General features: G+C 49.9%; 1 protein-coding gene across 1 annotated transcript; it reads left to right on the top strand.

The window, feature by feature from the left end:
• The first annotated feature begins 571 nt into the window (after window positions 1-571).
• On the top strand, window positions 572-22,333 carry snrnp200 (small nuclear ribonucleoprotein 200 (U5)). Its single transcript, XM_060065445.1, has 43 exons — window positions 572-863; window positions 1,053-1,216; window positions 1,336-1,507; window positions 1,614-1,806; window positions 1,898-1,953; window positions 2,071-2,169; window positions 2,284-2,433; window positions 2,542-2,641; window positions 2,743-2,879; window positions 2,985-3,062; window positions 3,215-3,388; window positions 3,485-3,622; window positions 3,736-3,891; window positions 4,187-4,357; window positions 4,744-4,937; window positions 5,719-5,842; window positions 6,172-6,321; window positions 7,037-7,279; window positions 8,511-8,699; window positions 9,441-9,638; window positions 9,960-10,112; window positions 10,206-10,286; window positions 10,573-10,656; window positions 10,758-10,864; window positions 10,969-11,087; window positions 11,197-11,351; window positions 12,287-12,476; window positions 12,809-12,982; window positions 13,338-13,498; window positions 13,952-14,179; window positions 14,288-14,479; window positions 14,916-15,094; window positions 15,543-15,694; window positions 17,052-17,160; window positions 17,479-17,777; window positions 18,487-18,651; window positions 19,067-19,188; window positions 19,315-19,458; window positions 19,848-20,024; window positions 20,566-20,726; window positions 21,158-21,239; window positions 21,529-21,621; window positions 21,749-22,333. Exons 1-43 carry the CDS (start codon window positions 819-821, stop codon window positions 21,896-21,898), a joined length of 6,408 nt encoding a protein of 2,135 aa, XP_059921428.1. The 5' UTR covers window positions 572-818; the 3' UTR covers window positions 21,899-22,333.
• The last annotated feature ends 18 nt before the right edge of the window (window positions 22,334-22,351 follow it).

Below are 22,351 nucleotides of genomic sequence, written 5' to 3'. Positions count from 1 at the left end.
CTGGTGAGTAGCTCTCTGTCTCTGGCTCATGGGACACTCTCAGGTTCACAGGCAGGTGAGGCTTGATTTGTGAGTGGTTGCAGGTCAGGCTGCTCGCCAAACCTGCAGTAGCAGTATTGAATAGGATTGACTATCGATGACTTCACCCCTCTGTGGGGGTCTGTTGTTATCCCTAGCCCATGTTGGAGGCCTTGGCCGCCTGGTCACTCCACTGACTGTTATCAACTTCTTGGGACTTGGACACTGACTGTTATCAACTCTGAAACCACATGAGAGTTCTAAACCCTAACCCCACGACCAAACCCTAACCCTCAAACAAAACCCATCCTAATTGAAATGCCTATTCAATACAGTGAAACGTGTTCCTCCAAGACAATTCTGTTTGAATCACATCCACCAGCTTAACTTGTAACTTTAACATGTATTATTTTTATTCTGCTATAGTAGCACAGGAAAAGCTTTTACATAGCTGTCAGCATTGTCAGCAAAGTTTAAATAACCAACCACTAGGGGTGCTGTTATTTCCCGGTGACCTATTAAGACTCTTGTTGTGTTCTCTTGGGCACCGGAACCGGAAACGACGGCAGAATATTGTTGTTGCACCCTGCGTGTGCTGTACTCGTAACGTACGGAGAACGCATTTTCATTGACTGAATCTTTCAAGCGATATCACATGCTAAAGTTATAAAAACACGGATGCACCTCGTCTTCGTATGAGCTGGACAGAGTAAACATAACTCTGTTTCTTTTTTGGGATTGTATTGGTCTGAAAGTGCGGCAACGTAGCACTTAGCTACAGCTAGCTAAACAGCTCCACCATGGCGGATGTAACCGCACGTAGCCTGCAGTATGAGTACAAAGCGGTAAGAGGGTTTAAACACTATTTTCGGATCGGCATGATACTTTATATGTAAATAGTTAAGTACTTACGTTTTCCAAGCATGCGTATACGCGTTTGTATAAATATTGTTTTCGGTTTCACCGCGCTGAGCAGAACCGTTCAGAGCCATGCCGGTGAGCGCTCTTAACCTCTCCTTACGTGATCTCTCCAGAACTCCAACTTGGTGTTGCAAGCGGATCGCTCGCTGATAGACCGGACCCGGCGAGATGAACCCACCGGAGAGGTTCTCTCCCTGGTGGGGAAGCTGGAGGGCACCAAAATGGGAGACAAGTCGCAAAGGACCAAGCCTCAAATGCTGGAAGAGAGGCGTGCAAAGTCAGTGCAATTTCTTCTTCTGTTCTATACAATTACTCTTTGAACAGTTTTGTAGGTTTGAACGTCTTGTCTGAGGTCAGATGACTTATTGATCCGCGATCCCTGTCTGAACTCTGCAGGAGGCGAAAGAGAGACGAGGACAGACATGACATCAACAAAATGAAGGGCTTCACCCTCCTCTCTGAGGGCATTGATGAGATGGTGGGCATCGTGTACAAGCCCAAAACCAAAGAAACCAGAGAGACGTACGAGGTCCTGCTCAGCTTCATCCAGGCTGCGCTTGGCGACCAGGTACGAAATGCACCTACACTGCATCGTCATCACGCACACATGTTCAACAGACGTCGATTCCCGTCCATCCATTTGACCCACTTGTTTCGCTGCCCGTTGCGTCCAGCCACGTGACATTCTGTGCGGAGCGGCCGACGAAGTCCTGGCGGTGCTGAAGAACGAGAAGATGCGGGACAAGGAGAGGCGCCGGGAGGTGGAGCAGCTTCTGGGGCCGGCCGACGACACGCGCTACCACGTGCTGGTCAACCTGGGCAAGAAGATCTCTGACTACGGGGGCGACAAGGAGCTGCAGAACATGGGTACGTGCTCTCTTCCATTAAGACCCACTCGTCTTTATTAACTGTTTTGTTGTGAGCGTTGCACTGATTGCCGTGTCGTTCCTCTCATCAGATGACAACATCGACGAGACGTACGGCGTGAACGTCCAGTTTGAGTCCGACGAGGAGGTGAGCTTTAAAGGATTTTCCAGAAGAATCGGCTACCGGCATTCGGGAGTTTTGAACTAGAGGGAAGTGTTTGGTGTTTTTCTGAGATCCAGTTTCTCTTTTCAATGATCTCCTCAGGAAGGGGATGAGGACCAGTTCGGGGAGGTGCGTGACGAGCACTCGGACGAGGACAGCGAAGGAGAGGAGGCCAACGTGGGCTGCTCGCTCTCTGCCAACGTAAGACCGCTCGGCTGTTCTCTGACCCGTGAAGGATAATGGCGGGCACGACCGTCCCAAACGTACCCATTACTTACTACCGTAAACTTTTCCTTAAATTTCGTTTTTTTTCAGCTCGTCTCCGGCGACATGATGACGGCCAAGAAGAAGGACCTGCATCCTCGCGACATCGACGCCTTCTGGCTCCAGCGGCAGCTCAGCCGCTTCTACGACGACGCCATCGTCTCCCAAAAGAAAGCGGACGAAGTCCTGGACATCCTCAAGGTACGCCCGTTTGTTTTTCTCTTTACTCGTTAATGTAATGTGGAGGGGCCCTTGTCTCGTTTGTTCTCTCCTTAACTCATTGTGTTTTTGTTTCCGCGTGTCCCGCAGACCGCCAGCGACGACAGGGAGTGCGAGAACCAGCTGGTGCTCCTGTTGGGTTTCAACACGTTTGACTTCATCAAGATCCTCAGGCAGCATCGCCGCATGAGTAGGTCCTTCGGGGTTCAGAACCACGCGAGCAGGCTTCGCCTGTTATCTTTAGATCATTTTCGGTACGGAGGTTAATCAATCTGTCGCCCCGACCCACAGTCCAGTACTGCACCATGCTGGCGAGCGCCCAGAGCGAGCCGGAGAAGGAGCGCATCACAGGGAAGATGGAGGCGGACCAGGAGCTGTCCAAGATCCTGTACCAGCTGCAGGAGACCGAGAAGGAGGACATCATTCGGGTAAGTCCGTCCCCCCCCCCCGGGCGTTTAGCTACCAGTTAACAGCCGCCGACTGTGGACTCAATGGAAACCGGCTGTGGATATTAAATGAACGTTGTGTTTCAGGAGGAGAGATCTCGCCGCGAGAGGGTCAGAAAGTCCCGGGTGGACGATTTGGAATCCATGGACGTTGACCACGGAGAAGTGAGTGTTCCGCCGCACATCGGTTTTTATTCTGAGAATCCTGAGAGGGGGGTGAGGGCGGTTGGGGATTCTTTCCCTGCCGCCGATGATGAAGTATAGGTTCTGAGTGCAATGCATAGCGTGTGATTATGATTGGTGGTTCTGCCCCGCAGTCGATGACTCCCCGGCAGCTGTTGGATCTAGAGGATCTGGCCTTCACCCAGGGCAGCCACTTCATGGCCAACAAAAGGTGCCAGCTGCCAGACGGCTCCTTCCGCAAGCAGCGCAAGGGCTACGAAGAGGTCCACGTGCCCGCCCTCAAGCCCAAACCCTTTGCGGACGACGAGGTACGTGTTCGGGACGGGGATAGAAAATGTCTTCGTACGGCCTCGGGATGGAAAACGAAACAGCCGTGACTTTACCGCCTACCGTGTGTTTCCCAGGTGCTTCTCGGCATTGACAAGCTGCCGAAGTACGCCCAGGCCGGGTTTGAAGGGTTCAAGACGCTGAACCGCATCCAAAGCAAGCTGTTCAAGACCTCCATGGAGACGGACGAGAACCTGCTGGTCTGCGCCCCCACTGTGAGTCCGCCGTGCTTCACCAACTCTCTTCCTACTGCACAAAAGGATTGCTCAGCTACTCAGCCGGTGTTCCAGAGGCACGTTAATGACGGCCTCTTGTTGTGTGCGTACAGGGTGCGGGTAAAACCAACGTGGCTCTGATGGCCATGCTCAGGGAGATTGGAAAGCACATCAACCTGGACGGGACCATCAACGTGGACGACTTCAAGATAATCTACATCGCTCCCATGCGCTCCCTGGTACAGGAGATGGTGGGAAGCTTCAGCAAGGTGAGTCCCTCGATTTGGTCATTGATTTATTATTTGGTGTTTGTCTGTATATCATTTATAATTAGTGGCTCGGTTGGCTGAATCCACTAGCTCACCAAGAAGGAGATATTCCTTGTAACAACACGGGTTAGATTCAGATCTGCGGTCTTAAGCTACATGTCATTCCTTCTCTCATCCAAACCCACATTCCCGTCTCTCTCCTCTCCTGTCCATAAAGGCCATAAAAGCCTGTTAAAGATGACATAACGTGTCCTTTATCGTTTCATAACCGTCCCTCATCATTGTCCTCCCTCAGCGCTTGGCCAGCTACGGCATCACGGTCTCTGAGCTGACCGGAGACCACCAGCTGTGCAAGGAGGAGATCAACGCCACGCAGATCATCGTCTGCACCCCGGAGAAGTGGGACATCATCACGCGCAAGGGGGGCGAGCGCACCTACACCCAGCTGGTGCGGCTCATCATCATCGTAAGTCACCCCCCCCCCCATACAATTTTTTTCAATTCATAATGTATTTAGCAGGGGTCTAACTCTCTATTCGGAGATTCTGAAAAGCGGAAGATTCTGTTGTGACCTAGATTCCTACCAGAGCTCCACTTAAAATGTCTCCATTGAGTCAGAAAACAAAGAACAGTAGAATGTACACAAAAATACAGAGTGGTGTCATTATTTTACGAGCTTAATAAAACAAGGCGACTATCTCACAGAGAAGTAGCCATCTAGAATATAACCGTGTCTTGAAAATCGAATGGAGGATTGTGACAAGCCGCTGCAGCCTTGGTACTTAGTTCTCAGCGACACTGTACAACTCCCGACTGACCCTCCACACGTGACCCCCGTACGCTCTCCTTCAGGACGAGATCCACCTGCTGCACGACGACCGCGGGCCAGTGCTGGAGTCCCTGGTGGCCCGCACCATCCGCAACGTGGAGCTGACCCAGGAGGACGTGCGTCTGATCGGCCTCAGCGCCACGCTGCCCAACTACGAGGACGTGGCCACCTGCCTGCGCGTGGACCCCGCCAAGGGCCTCTTCTACTTCGACAACAGGTGGGCCCCGTAGTGTAGTTAGTGTGGTTTGTATACCACACACTAGCTTGGCCCCATAGGGTGTGTGCTGTGTTTTCTATATCACACACTAATGAGCGTGTGTTGTGTAGTTAGTAGAGCTGTCAGTTAAACGCGTTATTAACGACGTTAACGCAAACCAATTTTAACGGCGTTAAATTTTTTTTTTGGCTCAAAACAAAGAAGCAGTAGCCTGACTGCTATGTTCAAATGACATTTGTTCAAAGCAGTCGTTTAATTGCACTATAGGCTCTTTTTTTGTATCGTCCTGTTTTGATCAGTATATGCCAATGTTGTTATCAATAAAAAATCATTTGCACAAGACAAGCCGATGCACTTCACCATGTTGATAAGAGAATTAAAATGAGAAGAATTATGGGACAAAAAATCAAGGGATATTTAGCATAGATAAAGAATTTGCGATTAATCGTGAGTTAACTATGATATTAATGCGATTAATCACGATTAAATATTTTAATCGCTTGACAGCTCTAGTAGTTAGTGTTTTATATTTAACACACTTACTTGCCACCGTAGTGTGTGCGTTGTAGTTTGTGTTTTTATATAGAATAAACTAACTTTGCCTTATAGTGTGTGTGTGGTGTTTCAAATGCATCACACTAATGAGAGTGTCGTTTATAATTTGTGTTTTTTTTTATACATAACCTTTGAAAAGAGTCCATGCGTGTCTAGGATTAGCGCAGCAGAAACCCATACCTCGTTGTGGTTGGTGAATAACGCCCTGGGGGTGTGTTTCCGTTAGCTTCCGGCCCGTGCCCCTGGAGCAGACCTACGTGGGCATCACGGAGAAGAAGGCCATCAAGCGCTTCCAGATCATGAATGAGATCGTCTACGAGAAGATCATGGAGCACGCCGGGAAGAACCAGGTGGGTGGCCTCATCCAAAACAAGACCTCAGGATAGCCCATTATTATGGTTATTTTGTGAAAAAAAAGAATAACTAGTTTTAGTATTGTAAATTACTTATACATTGTAAAATTACATTTATTTTACATTACATTTTTTTGTTACATTATCATTTAAGGTCTGTTCTATGCATAATGAGGGCACTAGACATAATAAATGGAGGACACTAGCACTTTGTAGAAGCACATCGTCTACCTCTTCAGTGATGCTCTGTGATTGCCCCCTCCGCTCCACCCTAACCCTAACCCTTCTGACCCTCCCACCCCACCCACGGCCCTGCTCTCCCCCAGGTGCTGGTGTTCGTCCACTCCCGCAAGGAGACGGGCAAGACGGCCAGGGCCATCAGGGACATGTGTCTGGAGAAGGACACCCTGGGGCTGTTCCTCAGGGAGGGCTCGGCCTCCACCGAGGTGCTGAGGACCGAGGCCGAGCAGTGCAAGGTGAGCCCCCCTGGAGACTGTGGAGATACAACTGCACACCGTTACGTTAGCAAAAGACACTTCATATGTATGTTAGGACTGTCAAGTGATTTAATATTGAATTGCGATTTAATGGCACATAGTTATTCGTGATTAGACGCCAATTTTTCTATGTTAAAAATGGACTGTATTTGGCCTTTTTCAAGGTTTGAATACTCTGAACATGGGAGTGTATAAAATAGGCTAGCTTAATGCAAATACAAACAAAGAAATCTATCAAGGATCCTCATCACTTTATACACTCTACTCGATGCTGTCCGAGACGACGACATCATCTTTGTAGTACCTACTGGCCCAGCCTATCACCTTTGCAGCATTGATAGTAGTATAAAATAGCATTAACGTTGCTTAACCTCGTTCCTTGCTCTCTCTTTATAACTTGCCACTTTATACCAGACATCTGGATAAACGCGTCTGTTTACATTTTACATTTATTTAGTTTTGCATTTAGGTCTCTACTCTCCTACTTGTGTCCCTCTTATACACTTGCTTTTTATTATTATTACTATTATATATCTTTCTTTTTATTATTTAAGTCTCAGCATTCCTACTTGTGTTTCTCATATACCTTTACGTTCTTGTATTGCACTGTTGGAGGAGCCCAAGACTAAAGAATTTCATTGGCAGCTCTGTAATTGTTGTGCATATGACAATAAAACCATCTTGAATCTCCCAGAACCTGGAGCTGAAGGACCTGCTGCCCTACGGCTTCGCCATCCACCACGCCGGCATGACCCGCGTGGACCGTACCCTGACGGAGGACCTGTTCGCCGACAAGCACATCCAGGTGCTGGTGTCCACGGCCACGCTGGCCTGGGGTGTCAACCTGCCCGCCCACACCGTCATCATCAAGGGCACGCAGGTGTACAGCCCCGAGAAGGGCCGCTGGACGGAGCTGGGCGCCCTGGACATCCTGCAGGTGGGTGGGACGGGGAGGGGGGGGGGCTCTCACCTGAGCTGCTCGGTCTGTTGTAACAAAGCGCAGCGCGGTTCTCCTCTTGAGTGTACGGTTCGTTATGGGGAGTCCGTCCCGGTCCGCGGGAAAGGGTACTGCGGTTGGTTTAGCGGAGGGCTTTAGTTTGATTTCCACGCAGCTAATTAGTTTGATAAATTCCCATTTAGTTAAGTTTTTTTTTTAATGATTGCAAAAGCGATAGGATAAATAATTCCATGTTTGTTTCGAAGGCAATCAAGCGCCTCTGTGCCAACTTTTCTAACCAAATTAGGTCATAGTTTTAGTTTGATATACTGCAGTGTGAACACTAGGGGTGCAACGGATCACAAAGCTCACGGTTCGCATCGGGTCACGGTTTTTGAGTGACGGGTCGGATCGTTTTCGGATCAACAACAACAATAAAGATAACAAGACAAATGTGACTTTAAATCTTCAACTGTGTACAAACAAAATAAAGTGAAAAATTAGGTAATAATCCTGCTTCCTCTAAGCATGGTCAATATTTAAAAAATGTGCAATCTGAGGCATTATTCCTTCTTTTTAACATGGATAGGATAGTAAATAATCCCTAAACCTGGATTTACAATTCAGGATGTCTGCATTGCCTGGGGAGAGTTTAGAGTCTACACTCTCCCAAGGCAATGCAGACATCCTTATCTTCTTTTTTTTAGTTTGGTAGCGAAATACAGTTTCTGTGGTGTTTTATTTGGCATTTTGTAAATTCATTGATTTCGGTTCGGAGACTCATTGCTCATTGCAAGGGGGTTGGTTGTAGTCTTTTCGCTCGGTTTTAGCCCTACTGTTGATACGGCGAACCGAGCGAAAAGACTACAACCAAACCTAAACACGTCCGGTTCCGGTTTACGTTTCAATGGGATTTACGGAACGCCAAATAAAACACAACAGAAACTGTATTTCGCTACGATACTTGATGATGTTGTTGATACCGGAATTGTCCTCTAAACATGCGCTGATCACGTCAACGCACAACTTTTTTTTTTTATCAGCTGATCCGCGGATCACTTGCGTCCCGAACCGTGATGGTTGATCCGTACGGATCCCGGGGAAACCCGTGAACCGTTGCACCACTAGTGAACACGAATGGAACCAAGGGTGTACACGCAACACTCAAAGTCTTTATTCGCCTGTGCCACGGCGCTGAGGTGTGACCCTGCGTGCGTTTGCCGTGGTTTAGATGCTGGGTCGTGCCGGCCGCCCCCAGTACGACACCAAGGGGGAGGGCATCCTCATCACGTCTCACGGCGAGCTCCAGTACTACCTGTCCCTGCTCAACCAGCAGCTGCCCATCGAGAGCCAGATGGTGGCCAAGCTGGCCGACATGCTCAACGCCGAGATCGTGCTGGGCAACGTGCAGAACGTCAAGGTGGGCCGCCCAACTTCACTACCTCACTCACTGTCACTCACTCACTGCCGCTCACTCACTGCCGCTCACTCACTGTCGCTCACTCACTGTCGCTCACTCACTGTCACTCACTCACTCACTGTCACTCACTCACTGTCGCTCACTCACTCACTGTCACTCACTCACTGTCGCTCACTCACTCACTGTCACTCACTCACTGTCGCTCACTCACTCACTGACTCTCACTCACTCACTGTCACTCACTCACTCACTGTCGCTCACTCACTGACGCTCACTCACTGACGCTCACTCACTGACACTCACTCACTGTCACTCTGTCACCCACTCAATCATTCACTCTGTCACTCACTCTGTCACTTACCCACTCCCTCACTCACTCATGCTGTCACTCACACACTCATGCTGTCACTCACACACTGTCACTCACTGTGTCGTCAACTCACTTGATCACTCACTCTGAAACTCACTCTGCCCCCACTCACTCACACACTCACTCATTCTGTCACTCACACACTCAATCACTCACCCACTCACTCTGTCACTCACTCTCAGACGAAAGGTTCTGATCTACCTCATTACTTGAGAAGATGATTGGTACTGATTAACGAGAACCATTCATCAAATCTGTAAGTGGCTTTGGTTGAAAGCCTCTGCTGAATGAATCAACGTTGTACACGGTGACATAATGATGTGATGCCAGCCGTCAGGTTCACACGTCGCTCCCGCCCTCTCCCCCCTCAGGACGCGGTCAACTGGCTGGGCTACACCTACCTGTACGTGCGCATGCTGCGCAACCCCACGCTGTACGGCGTCTCCCACGACGACCGCAGCGCCGACCCCCTGCTGGAGCGGCGCCGCATGGACCTGATCCACACGGCGGCCAACGTGCTGGACAAGAACAGCCTGGTCAAGTACGACAAGCGCTCCGGGAACTTCCAGGTACGGCCGATGCTCCCCTCCCAACAAGCCATTCAGTTATTTAAAGATGATTAATTTATTTATGTTTTGGAGACGTTTACATCGAAGAGCCATTAGCTGCTCATTGGCTCTCATTGGTTAAACTTCAAATTAGATTGACTGTGATTTGATTAGACTAAAATGTTTAGTCTAAGTCGACTTTGTGATTTTATTAGACTAAAATCCTTGCATACACTTTAAGGCAAACATTTCCCCCCCCTGAAAACGCCCAATTTTAAATGTATCGACGCCGTTATCGAGCATTGGTCCATGTCTGACGATGCCACCCCCCTCCTCCTTCAGGTGACAGACCTGGGCCGCATCGCCAGCCACTTCTACATCACCCACGACTCCATCCAGACCTACAACCAGCTGCTGAAGCCCACGCTCAGCGAGATCGAGCTCTTCCGCGTCTTCTCCCTGTCCTCAGAGTTCAGGAACATCACCGTGAGAGAGGTAAGGCCTACAGCACGAAGCCAGGTGTATCGGGACCCAGCCCAGCTGTAAGGTCGATCGTCCGCTAACTGAGTGATGTACCTCGTTGTTTAGGAGGAGAAGTTGGAGCTCCAGAAGCTTCTGGAAAGGGTTCCCATTCCAGTCAAGGAGAGCATTGAAGAACCCAGCGCAAAGGTACGGCCTAATTTATGAACATTGGAGGCAACAAATTAATCGATTGAAATTGCCTCATATTTTTTAAACATTGTGATTTCTCTGTTAACATATTTGCAAGGAATTTAACATATAACTTGCTATTAATTTGTACAATTGGACCAGATTATTTTTATTTTATTTTAAATATGCATTTGTGTTATTCTAACAACCTGACCCAATGCTCCTTCGTGTTTTCTAGAGTGGTTTGTACAGCTAGCTTAAAGTGTCTGTAATTAAAAAGCTCTCCATTGTGTGGTGTTCCCAGATCAATGTCCTGCTGCAGGCCTACATCTCCCAGCTCAAACTGGAGGGCTTCGCCCTCATGGCCGACATGGTGTACGTCACCCAGGTGAGCCGCGACCCTCCACACTCTGCATCCTCCTCCACAAGGTTCACCTTCACCGCTGTTGGGACATTTCTAAACCAACCGTGTGCGTGTGTCCACTCCAGAGCGCTGGACGACTGATGCGCGCCATCTTTGAGATCGTGTTGAGCCGGGGCTGGGCGCAGCTCACGGACAAGACCATGAACCTCTGCAAGATGATCGACAAGAGGATGTGAGTCCACTCGGCGTCGTCCTTCTGCCTGACGTGGTACTTATTACCAATCGAATGGTCATCTGAATGGGATGCTCACCGGCGTTTGTGGTTTTCTCCTCTAGGTGGCAGTCCATGTCCCCGCTGCGTCAGTTCAGGAAGCTGCCGGAGGAAGTGATCAAAAAGATCGAGAAGAAGAACTTCCCCTTCGAGCGCCTCTACGACCTGAACCACAACGAGATCGGTGACTATCCAGCGAATTGATACCGATCAAGAACGATAGATTCATTCTATAGAAACACTTCGTCCTTTTGAATCTAAACTCAATGCAATGTGTCTTCCTTCTCTTCCAGGTGAGCTGATCCGCATGCCCAAGATGGGGAAGACCATCCACAAGTACGTCCACCAGTTCCCCAAGCTGGACCTGGCCGTCCACCTGCAGCCCATCACACGCTCCACCCTCAAAGTGGAGCTCACCATCACCCCTGACTTCCAGTGGGATGACAAGGTCAGAAACACCCTGGTACCCTGCACCGTAGGGCACGGATAGACGCTGATAACTGAGTATATATTAGTACTGGCCTCGGGGGCCAACAAGCTACTAAACTACTCAATTCATTTGGTGTCCAAAATGTAAACTTGTATAAAAATACAGACAATGCCATTTAACACGACTCTACACAGCTTAACTGACTTTTCATTTAATAGTCATTAATGGAATGAAAAAACATAACTTTTTATCCAACTTAAAAAATTCAAGATCATTGTTAACATATTATAGATTTTTTACTCAGGCTCCAAGTTCAGTCTCTTTTTCCCGCCCACAGTGGTGCCCGAGTCAGTCAGGTGTGCAATAAAAAAAAGCATATCAGAAAAGCAGCAGAAAACCTATAAAACATGCCGATGGTTTGTGGTATTTTGAAACCGACAACCCTGTTTTTACCTCTCCTCCGGCTTTAAGTAAACGTGGCTCTATTTTGCAAAAAAAAAACACGGTAATGGGAAATGGGTGGGAAGGGGGATGATTGATGTGTTCCATCTATTTTATGAGAAAAAATCCATGGCACAATGTTCCCAAAAAATAAAAGTGAGGCTCGCTTAAAGTAATCTCTTTACGCTGCTGCAGAGTTGGAGCGATTAACCTTGATCCCTGCAGCCTTTCCCGTCTACATGACAGGATTAGTTTCTAGAGCACATTTCGAACAAACATGCATAATCCACCTTTTTCCAAGGACAGCGAGGTCTAATAGGAAAGCTAGAAGCGACTGGGGAAACACGCAAACAGTACAGTTGTTTATCACGATCGTGGTCATGTTAAATGTAGTTGACCACTAGCGATACGATTCCAACCCCCTGAATTCCCTCATGCCGCCTGATGTAAACTCATGAAGTTCTTTGATAGCGTCACCCATGACTGACTCCCGCCCGGCGCTCCCTGTGCAGATCCACGGCTCCTCCGAGGCCTTCTGGATCCTGGTGGAGGACGTGGACAGCGAGGTCATCCTCCACCACGAGTACTTCCTGCTGAAGGCCAAGTACGCCCAGGACGAGCACCTGGTCACCTTCTTCGTGCCCGTGTTCGAGCCGCTGCCGCCGCAGTACTTCATCCGCGTGGCCTCGGACCACTGGCTCTGTGAGTCCCGCTTGTAGCGCGTCGAGCTGCGACATAGCGGACCGGCAACCGGAAGGTTGCCGGTTCGATCCCCGGCTCCTCCTATACGAGTGTCGAGGTGTCCCTGAGCGAGACGCCTCACCCTCACTGATCCCGACGAGCTGGCTGTCGCCTTGCGTGGTTGACTCCGCCGTCGGTGTGTGCATGAATGGGTGAATGTTGGGCAATATTGTAAAGCACTTTGAGTGGCCAAATGCAGTCAATTTACCATTTATGACGCAAGCTCCACAATCAGTCGTACGCCCTTCTCACCTTCGCTCCCCTCCCCTTCTCCCCCCCCCCCCCCCCCCCAGCATGTGAGACCCAGCTCCCGGTGTCGTTCCGTCACCTGATCCTCCCGGAGAAGTACCCCCCGCCCACGGAGCTGCTGGACCTGCAGCCGCTGCCCGTCACGGCCCTCCGGAACTCCGCCTTCGAGACCCTGTACCAGAACAAGTTCCCCTTTTTCAACCCCATCCAGACCCAGGGTACGGCCACGCACAGCCCGCAGAACGCGTCTGGGTCGTTATTTATATATTTAAACATCCATATCTCGGCATGTGGTTTCTATTGCTGTATGTCGCTATGGATGGTGACAGTCTGTATCAAGAGCATCGCTTTGTTTCCACTGTAGTACTGTCTGAATGAGTCGAGTTCTTTTGGAATTGCTACCTCTTCAACTAGCCTATTGCAGGGTTTTAATCATTTCCTGATTATTTTGAACTTATTTGAAGTTTTATTTCCTCCATGATAATTTCTCATTATGTTCGAAGTTACTTTAGTGTTTTACTTTATTTTCACTGCCCTTTTTCTCATCTGTAACCCCAATGCGTTTCCCCCTAGTGTTCAACGCCGTGTACAACAGCGACGACAACGTGTTTGTGGGCGCCCCCACCGGCAGTGGGAAGACCATCTGCGCCGAGTTTGCCATTCTGAGGATGCTGCTGCACAACGCAGAGGGTCGCTGTGTGTACATCACCCCCATGGAGGCCCTGGCCGAGCAGGTACGCTTACATCTAGGGCCTTCACCAGACGCTTTACCCAAAGGGTTACTGTACTGTCGGTACAGTAAGGACGTTCATAGAACCAAGGGCCAAACACTTGGTTACAATGCAACAAAGACGTTGACAATACAACAAAGATAGCTAGGATGAGATGCTAAACAATGCTTAGTGCTATTTCTTTTAATTGCCAGGATGTACAACCTACAATAAATGTGTACATTAAGTGCCAGGACGTACAACATACAATAAGTGCGTACATTAAGTGCCAGGACGTTCAACAAACAATAAGTGCGCAAGAGGGGTGTGGGAGGGTAAAGGGGCAAGGCTATACAGAGTAGGTGAACTCCTGAGCCTTGAACATTGCTTTACATCTGACTATCAGAAGAGACCCAGAGTTGCCCGAAATTAGGAAAGAAGGAACATCCACTAAATGGTCTGCCGTCCTTCCTTCAGGTGTTCCTGGACTGGCACCAGAAGTTCATGGACCTCCTGAACAAGAAGGTGGTGCTGCTGACCGGCGAGACCAGCACCGACCTCAAGCTCCTGGGGAAGGGCGACATCATCGTCAGCACCCCCGACAAGTGGGACATCCTGTCCCGCCGCTGGAAGCAGAGGAAGAACGTCCAGAACGTCAGCCTCTTCATCGTGGACGAGACGCACCTGATTGGAGGAGAGAACGGGGTGAGATTAACATGTTGCCCATCCCGTTGGTTGCAGCAGCAGTAGGCGTGGAGTAGTCTCTTAACAGACGGTGTTCTCTCTCTCTCTCTCTCTCTCTCTCCCCACCAGCCCGTGTTGGAGGTCATCTGCTCCAGGATGCGCTACATCTCCTCCCAGATCGAGCGTCCCATCCGCATCGTGGCCCTCAGCTCCTCCCTGTCCAACGCCAAGGACGTGGCCCACTGGCTGGGCTGCAGCACCACGGCCACCTTCAACTTCCACCCCAACGTCAGACCCGTACCCCTGGAGCTTCACATTCAGGTACGGCCCCCCCAAAAACTAGCCTGGTCCTACCAGACTCTCGTACTTCATTTCATTTGCACAGAGAGTCTGCCCATTCTCCATTGACAAACGTTAACTCACTTGAAGGCGGGCGTCTGTTGGAGTTTAAAACGATTGGATCTGCCCAGTGCCACTCTGGATCTGCCAAAACCGATCGCTAACGGTTGACTACAACTGAAACCAGCGCACGACCTCAACGTCATTGTTCTCAGCCACTCTCTCTGATTGGAGCGGCAAAATTTGGCCGGAGAAAACCCGCGAATACACCGCAAACCCAGACGTAGTACAGACGTAGGCCAGACGTAGGCGGGCGTAGCAAGACTACCCCGAAACACCAACAGAAAAACAAGCCCAAAACCTACAGAGGAGAACATGGTGTGAATGTTTTTTTTGAACGTCCTCTTCCTCCTGGTAGGGCTTCAACGTGAGCCACACCCAGACGCGCCTGCTGTCCATGGCCAAGCCGGTGTACCACTCCATCATGAAGCACTCCCCGACCAAGCCGGCGCTGGTGTTCGTGCCGTCCCGCCGGCAGACGCGCCTCACCGCCATCGACATCCTGACCTTCTGCGCGGCCGACGTCGTCCCACAGAGGTCAGTCTGGGGGTGGACATACTAGAATGCTGTTGTTTAAATGGAAAGGAACGTTTCTAAGGGGCTAAGTAAACCCGGGTTCTAGCAAAATAACTTCTAGCCACAGGTTTTAGGGAGTGGGATGTGAGCAAATGTAGTAAAATAACTCTTTGGGTTCCATAGGAGCAAGTGTGTAAGTCAAGACACGCGTCACTCTTGCTCGAGCAGGGCGTGCAAACAATGGAATACTAAGCTTTCCCACAGTCCACCAAAGTACCAAACTTTGTTTTACAGAGAATTTATACATTTATACTAACTATATACATAACTAACTATACATTTTAGTAAATAAAAGAACACACTGAGGCCCCAACCAAACCCTTTTCCACTGAAACTTGGATTTGGGGGTTTACCTGCCATGTCAACAACGGGACAGCACCATGAATATGAACCCCGTCTCCTCCTGAAGGTTCCTGCACTGCACGGAGAAGGACCTGGCGCCCTTCCTGGAGAAGATCAACGACGCCACCCTGAAGGAGACGCTGGCCAACGGCGTGGGCTACCTGCACGAGGGCCTGTCCACCGGCGAGCGGCGCATCGTGGAGCAGCTCTTCAACTCTGGTGGGCGCTCTACGGCTCCCTCCACCCCTACTGCTTCTACCCTACTGCTACCAGTACTCCTATACTGCTACCAGTGCTACTATACTGCTACCAGTACTACTATACTGCTACCAGTACTACTATACTGCTACCAGTACTCCTATACTGCTACCAGTACTCCTATACTGCTACCAGTGCTACTATACTGCTACCAGTACTACTATACTGCTACCAGTGCTACTATACTGCTACCAGTGCTACTATACTGCTACCAGTACTACTATACTGCTACCAGTGCTACTATACTGCTACCAGTGCTACTATACTGCTACCAGTGCTACTATACTGCTACCAGTACTCCTATACTGCTACCAGTACTCCTATACTGCTACCAGTACTCCTATACTGCTACCAGTGCTACTATACTGCTACCAGTACTCCTATACTGCTACCAGTGCTACTATACTGCTACCAGTACTACTATACTGCTACCAGTACTACTACACTGCTACCAGTACTACTATACTGCTACCAGTACTCCTATACTGCTACCAGTACTACTATACTGCAACTGCTACTCCCATACTGCTACCAGTACTACTATACTGCTACCAGTACTACTATACTGCTACCAGTACTACTATACTGCAACTGCTACTCCCATACTGCTACCAGTACTACTATACTGCTACCAGTACTACTATACTGCTACCAGTACTACTATACTGCTACCAGTACTACTATACTGCTACCAGTACTACTATACTGCAACCAGTACTACTATACTGCTACCAGTACTACTATACTGCTACCAGTACTACTATACTGCTACCAGTACTACTATACTGCTACCAGTACTACTATACTGCTACCAGTACTACTATACTGCTACCAGTACTACTATACTGCTACCAGTACTACTATACTGCTACCAGTACTACTATACTGCTACCAGTACTCCTAGACTGCTACCAGTACTACTATACTGCAACTGCTACTCCTAGACTGCTACCAGTAGTGTACTGCTGCTACTACTGCCACTACTCCTACTAATATACTACTTCTGCTTGTATACTGCTGATACTATTACTTCTACTACTATTTCTATGCTGCTACTGCTACAACTTTTATACTACTGCTGCTACTACTACTTCTATACCTACTTCTACTACTACTATGCTGTTACTACTACTGCTGCTACTCCGACACCGCTACGTCTACTACTTTTATACTACTAGTATTCATTTTATAGTACTAGTACTACTGCTGAGACTACTATTAATTCTATACTGCTGCTACTACTTCTCCTTGAGTGCTTCCATGTCCCTGACTGTCCCCCTCGCCCTCTGCCCCCCTCTCCCTCCCTCGCTCCTCCCAGGTGCGGTCCAGGTGGTGGTGGCGTCACGCTCGCTCTGCTGGGGCACCAACATCGCCGCCCACCTGGTCGTCGTCATGGATACCCAGTACTACAACGGCAAGATCCACGCGTGAGTCTCGAGGACACGGACACTTAACCCGCCGGCTGGGTCGGCCTCGGCCTGTGCACTCGATGGAATCACAATCATTTATTGCAATCTTATTGTCTTATGCGTTGTACCTCAACACACACATAGCAGCAACAATACAACATATTGTAAATAGACACATTTAGTTAAAAATATATAAAATAAGTAAGAAAAAAAGTAATAATGTGAGATGTAACGTGTTCGAGTGATAGTGGTCCAAGCCACGTTAACGATACGGAGCCACCATGTTAAAGAAGCGTTCCTCCCTGTGTGTGTGTGTGTGTGTGTGTGTGTGTGCAGTTACGTGGACTACCCCATCTACGACGTCCTCCAGATGGTGGGCAAGGCCAACCGGCCGCTGCAGGACGACGAGGGGCGCTGTGTCATCATGTGCCAGGGCTCCAAGAAGGACTTCTTCAAGAAGTTCCTGTACGAGCCGCTGCCGGTGGAGTCCCACCTGGACCACTGCCTCCACGACCACTTCAACGCCGAGATCGTCACCAAGACGGTGGAGAACAAGCAGGACGCCGTGGACTACCTGACCTGGACGTTCCTCTACCGCCGCATGACCCAGAACCCCAACTACTACAACCTGCAAGGTGGGTCTCCGTCTCCGTCTATCTCTCTGTGAGGGCTTCTCTGAGTCTCTCTGTCTGTCGGTCTCCCTCTCTGTGAGGGCTTCTCTGAGTCTCTCTCTGTCCGTCGGTCTCCCTCTCTGTGAGGGCTTCTCTGAGTCTCTCTCTGTCTGTCGGTCTCCCTCTCTGTGAGGGCTTCTCTGAGTCTCTCTCTGTCTGTCGGTCTCCCTCTCTGTGAGGGCTTCTCTGAGTCTCTCTCTGTCTGTCGGTCTCCCTCTCTGTGAGGGCTTCTCTGAGTCTCTCTCTGTCTGTCGGTCTCCCTCTCTGTGAGGGCTTCTCTGAGTCTCTCTCTGTCTGTCGGTCTCCCTCTCTGTGAGGGCTTCTCTGAGTCTCTCTGTCTGTCGGTCTCCCTCTCTGTGAGGGCTTCTCTGAGTCTCTCTGTCTGTCGGTCTCCCTCTCTGTGAGGGCTTCTCTGAGTCTCTCTCTGTCCGTCGGTCTCCCTCTCTGTGAGGGCTTCTCTGAGTCTCTCTCTGTCTGTCGGTCTCCCTCTCTGTGAGGGCTTCTCTGAGTCTCTCTGTCTGTCGGTCTCCCTCTCTGTGAGGGCTTCTGTCAGTCTCTCCCTCTCAGTAAGCTTCCGAGTCTCTCTCCCTCTGTCGCCATCTCGGTCTTCTCTACGTTTCTCCTCTCGTCACCTTTGTCCTTACTCCTGTGCCGTGTCCCCGTCCCGTCCCAGGCATGTCCCATCGCCACCTGTCGGACCACCTGTCTGAGCTGGTGGAGAACACCCTCCACGACCTGGAGCAGTCCAAGTGCATCAGCATCGAGGACGAGGTCGACGTGGCGCCGCTCAATCTGGGCATGATCGCCGCCTACTACTACATCAACTACACCACCATCGGTCAGTGGCGGCCCCAGAGCCCGGCTATGCCATCCCATAATGTGACGCACACCCTTACCGCACGCACGCACGCACGCACGCACACACACATACCACACGCACACACCCATACCACAAACACACACACATACCACACGCACACACGCACGCACACAGCCATACCACACGCACACAGCCATACCACACGCACACACACATACCACACGCACACAGCCATACCACACGCACACACACATACCACACTCGCACACACCCACCCACACACGCATGCATGTGCACAAGCGAAGAAGGCTGAACGCAGAAACTCGCTAAACATGGAATAAAAAAATCGATGATGCCTTCGAAAGCAATGCGTTCTAAAGAGCTGTTGGGCTGTTGGGTTTGATGCTTTCTTTTTTTATCGTGCGTGTCTCAGAGTTGTTCAGCATGTCCCTGAACGCCAAGACGAAGATCCGCGGGCTGATCGAGATCATCTCCAACGCCGCCGAGTACAACAACATTCCCATCAGGCACCACGAGGACACCCTGCTACGCCAGGTAAGGACCCCCCCCTTCCCCCCCCCACACGGACCCCACCTGCGTTATTTAACCATCGCCTGCATGTAATGACGACCCCCCCCCCCCCCCACTGAATCTGATGGATCCCCCCGCTCTGTCTTCCAGCTGGCCCAGAAGGTGCCCCACAAACTGAACAACCCCAAGTTCAACGACCCCCACGTCAAGACCAACCTGCTGCTGCAGGCCCATCTGTCCAGGATGCAGCTCAGCGCGGAGCTGCAGTCGGACACCGAGGACATCCTGAGCAAGGCAAGGAAAACCCCCTCATCAACGCCCCCTCACTCAGGGAGCCGCGATGACCGAATCCTACTAATCCCCCAGAGCGGCGTGAGGCTCGGGAGGCAGAGCGGGTCGGCTGGCAACCGGAAGGTTGCCGGTTCGATCCCCGGCTCCTCCTATTGTGAGTGTCGAGGTGTCCCTGAGCGAGGCACCTCACCCGGACTGCTCCCGACGAGCTGGCTGTCGCCCCGCGTGGTGGACACCGCCGTCCGTGTTTGAATGTGTGTGTGAATGGGTGAATGTTGAGCAATATTGTGAAGTGCTTTGAGTGGCCACTGGTTAGAAGAGCTTTATAAATGCAGTCCATTTACCATAGCGTTTATACGTGGGGTAACCCTGTGTGTGTCTCTCCACTGCAGGCGGTGCGTCTGATCCAGGCCTGCGTGGACGTGCTGTCCAGTAACGGCTGGCTGAGCCCCGCCCTGGCAGCCATGGAGCTGGCCCAGATGGTCACCCAGGCCATGTGGTCCAAGGACTCGTACCTCAAGCAGCTGCCCTACTTCACCTCCGAGCACATCAAGAGATGCACCGACAAGGTTCGCCCTAGACGCTTGGCATGTTTGACCCTGCTGAAAGTAGACTTGTTTCCATACCCATTATCGTAATTCCTCCGAGCCAAAGATGCAGTATTTCGTATCGGCGAGTTTGCAAGTTAAGCTCATTCACTACACATGAAAAAAAACAAAATATATCACAAACACATGCAGTGTTATGCCGCGGTCGGAGGTGGAAAGTCGGAATGGGAAACGTGTCGTCTCTGACCTTGGTGTGTTCCAGCGACCACCTCAGAAAAACACGGATGCTCGTGCAAATGTATTCTAATTATAGATCATAAATGTAAAAAATAAATTGTCGACAGTAAGTTAACCGGCTATACATTACCGTCATCGTAGTGTGTTATTAGTAGTTACAATGCTAGATTCTGTATCGGTATATACTCGGTATCGGCCGATAGTCAAGTTCAGGAATCTCTATCGGGAAGAAAGAAATGGTAAGGGAACAACTGTAGATGAGCGCTCCCAGCGGTCGTGTGGTTGAGGAGCCGGTGATCTGACCACGGCCCCCGATCTCCTCCAGGGCGTGGAGAGCATCTTCGACATCATGGAGATGGAGGACGTGGACCGCAGCGGCCTGCTGCAGCTCTCCGACCCCCAGATGGCCGACGTGGCCCGCTTCTGCAACCGCTACCCCAACATCGAGCTGTCCTACGAGGTGGTGGAGAAGGAGAACATCAAGAGGTACGCCCGAGAGCTGCCAAATACTGGTGGAATAGGACTAGTGGTCGACAGATATTTGAAGTTTTTTTACATGTATCGGCATCGGCCGATTTCTTTCCGGCATTTTTTTTTTTTCTTTCCCGGCATGATTTACAGACAGTTCAAAAAATGTTACTTTTTTAATTGGGACTTATAACATTCGTATCATCATTTCTTTATTTTTATGATTTAAATTGAGGGAGCAAAATCAGTATCGGCTCCAAATATCAGCTCAAGAAAATCGTTATCGGCCCTAAAAAAATCTGTATCGGTCGATTCCTAAATAGGACCACTCATTTTTATATCTAGGAGCAGGCTGTGTGGGTTTTGGTCTCCGGTTTAAAGTATACGTTTATGTGTAGCAAACATGTATGAATGTAGATTAACGGTCTTTATGTTGTGTTTCTTTACAGCGGGGGACCCGTTCTGGTCCTGGTTCAGCTGGAGAGGGAGGAGGAGGTCACTGGACCTGTCATCGCGCCGCTCTTCCCCCAGGTACGGTTCAGGGGGATTCAGAGCGCTGGTTGAAACGCGAGAGGCGCTGTCCACACCTGTTGCAGTGTAGTCGTATCCAGAGGGCTCGGGTCTGAGAAGGAGTACGGGGTCAAAGCTGGCATTAAACATGCAGCTCCAGTCATTATACGGGCAGTTCGTTTTTATTAGAACTTTTACTGAAAGGGAGGATTGCGGCCTGACTGAGAGATGCTAATTGGCATCGTGCGGGATTAATGTGGAATTAGCTTGCTGTGTGTTGACCAACCCTCGTGTGTTTGTGTCGATTCAGAAACGCGAGGAGGGCTGGTGGGTGGTGATCGGAGACCCCAAGTCCAACAGTCTCATCTCCATCAAGAGGCTCACGCTCCAGCAGAAAGCAAAGGTCAGTGTGAAGAACCCAACGTGGAGACATGTGGTCACCCGGCGTGGTCGATTTGAAGTGATCAGATTCCACCCGTCTGCCATGTGACTGTTCCAATAATGGTCTTTCTTCTGTCAATCCTCTCTAGGTCAAGCTGGACTTTGTCTCGCCGGTGATGGGTGTCCACAACTACACGCTGTACTTCATGAGCGACGCCTACATGGGCTGTGACCAGGAGTACAAGTTCAGCGTGGACGTGAAGGAGGCGGACAGCGAGGGAGACAGCGACTCTGACTAGACCGAGCCCATAGGTCACTGCAGCCGCGCCTCATCCCCATCGGTGGATCGTCTTTGTCCTGTTTTTACTGTAAATGGTTAAACCAGACTCTTGTCTCTTTTGATAATTTCAATGGCATTTCTTTTTTTTGTATGACTTTGTTTCTTAGTAGTGGCCATCGCTTGTCTTGCATACACCAGTCTCAAATTACGTTGTACAGGATTGACTCGTCTTGTTTTTGTAAACTGACCTGTCCAAGAAGCAGATTCTCAATATATAAGGGCCAAAATACTTAAATACAAGGTCAATTTTAATAAGGCGTCAACTAATTATTTAACAACCATGTTAACCCAGTCGATCTGTGCTGGGAAACTGATCAAGTGATCATTTGTAACTGCATTATTGTACTTGTTCTGGCCCAATTGTTTTTCAATAAAAAATTATGCTAAAATGAAATGACTAGTGTATTAATAA

This window comes from Gadus macrocephalus, chromosome 11 (assembly GCF_031168955.1).
Source record: "Gadus macrocephalus chromosome 11, ASM3116895v1".
Lineage (NCBI taxonomy): Eukaryota > Metazoa > Chordata > Actinopteri > Gadiformes > Gadidae > Gadus > Gadus macrocephalus.
This window is presented reverse-complemented; position numbering and strand designations above follow the sequence as displayed.

Bases quoted from the DNA above. Each gene is read 5' to 3' on its own strand.
- snrnp200 (XM_060065445.1), top strand. From the start codon at position 819: ATGGCGGATGTAACCGCACGTAGCCTGCAGTATGAGTACAAAGCG. The intron at 3,623-3,735 runs GTGAGTCCGCCG...GTGTGCGTACAG, and splicing joins TGCTGGTCTGCGCCCCCACT to GGTGCGGGTAAAACCAACGT. The intron at 6,322-7,036 runs GTGAGCCCCCCT...TGAATCTCCCAG, and splicing joins CCGAGGCCGAGCAGTGCAAG to AACCTGGAGCTGAAGGACCT.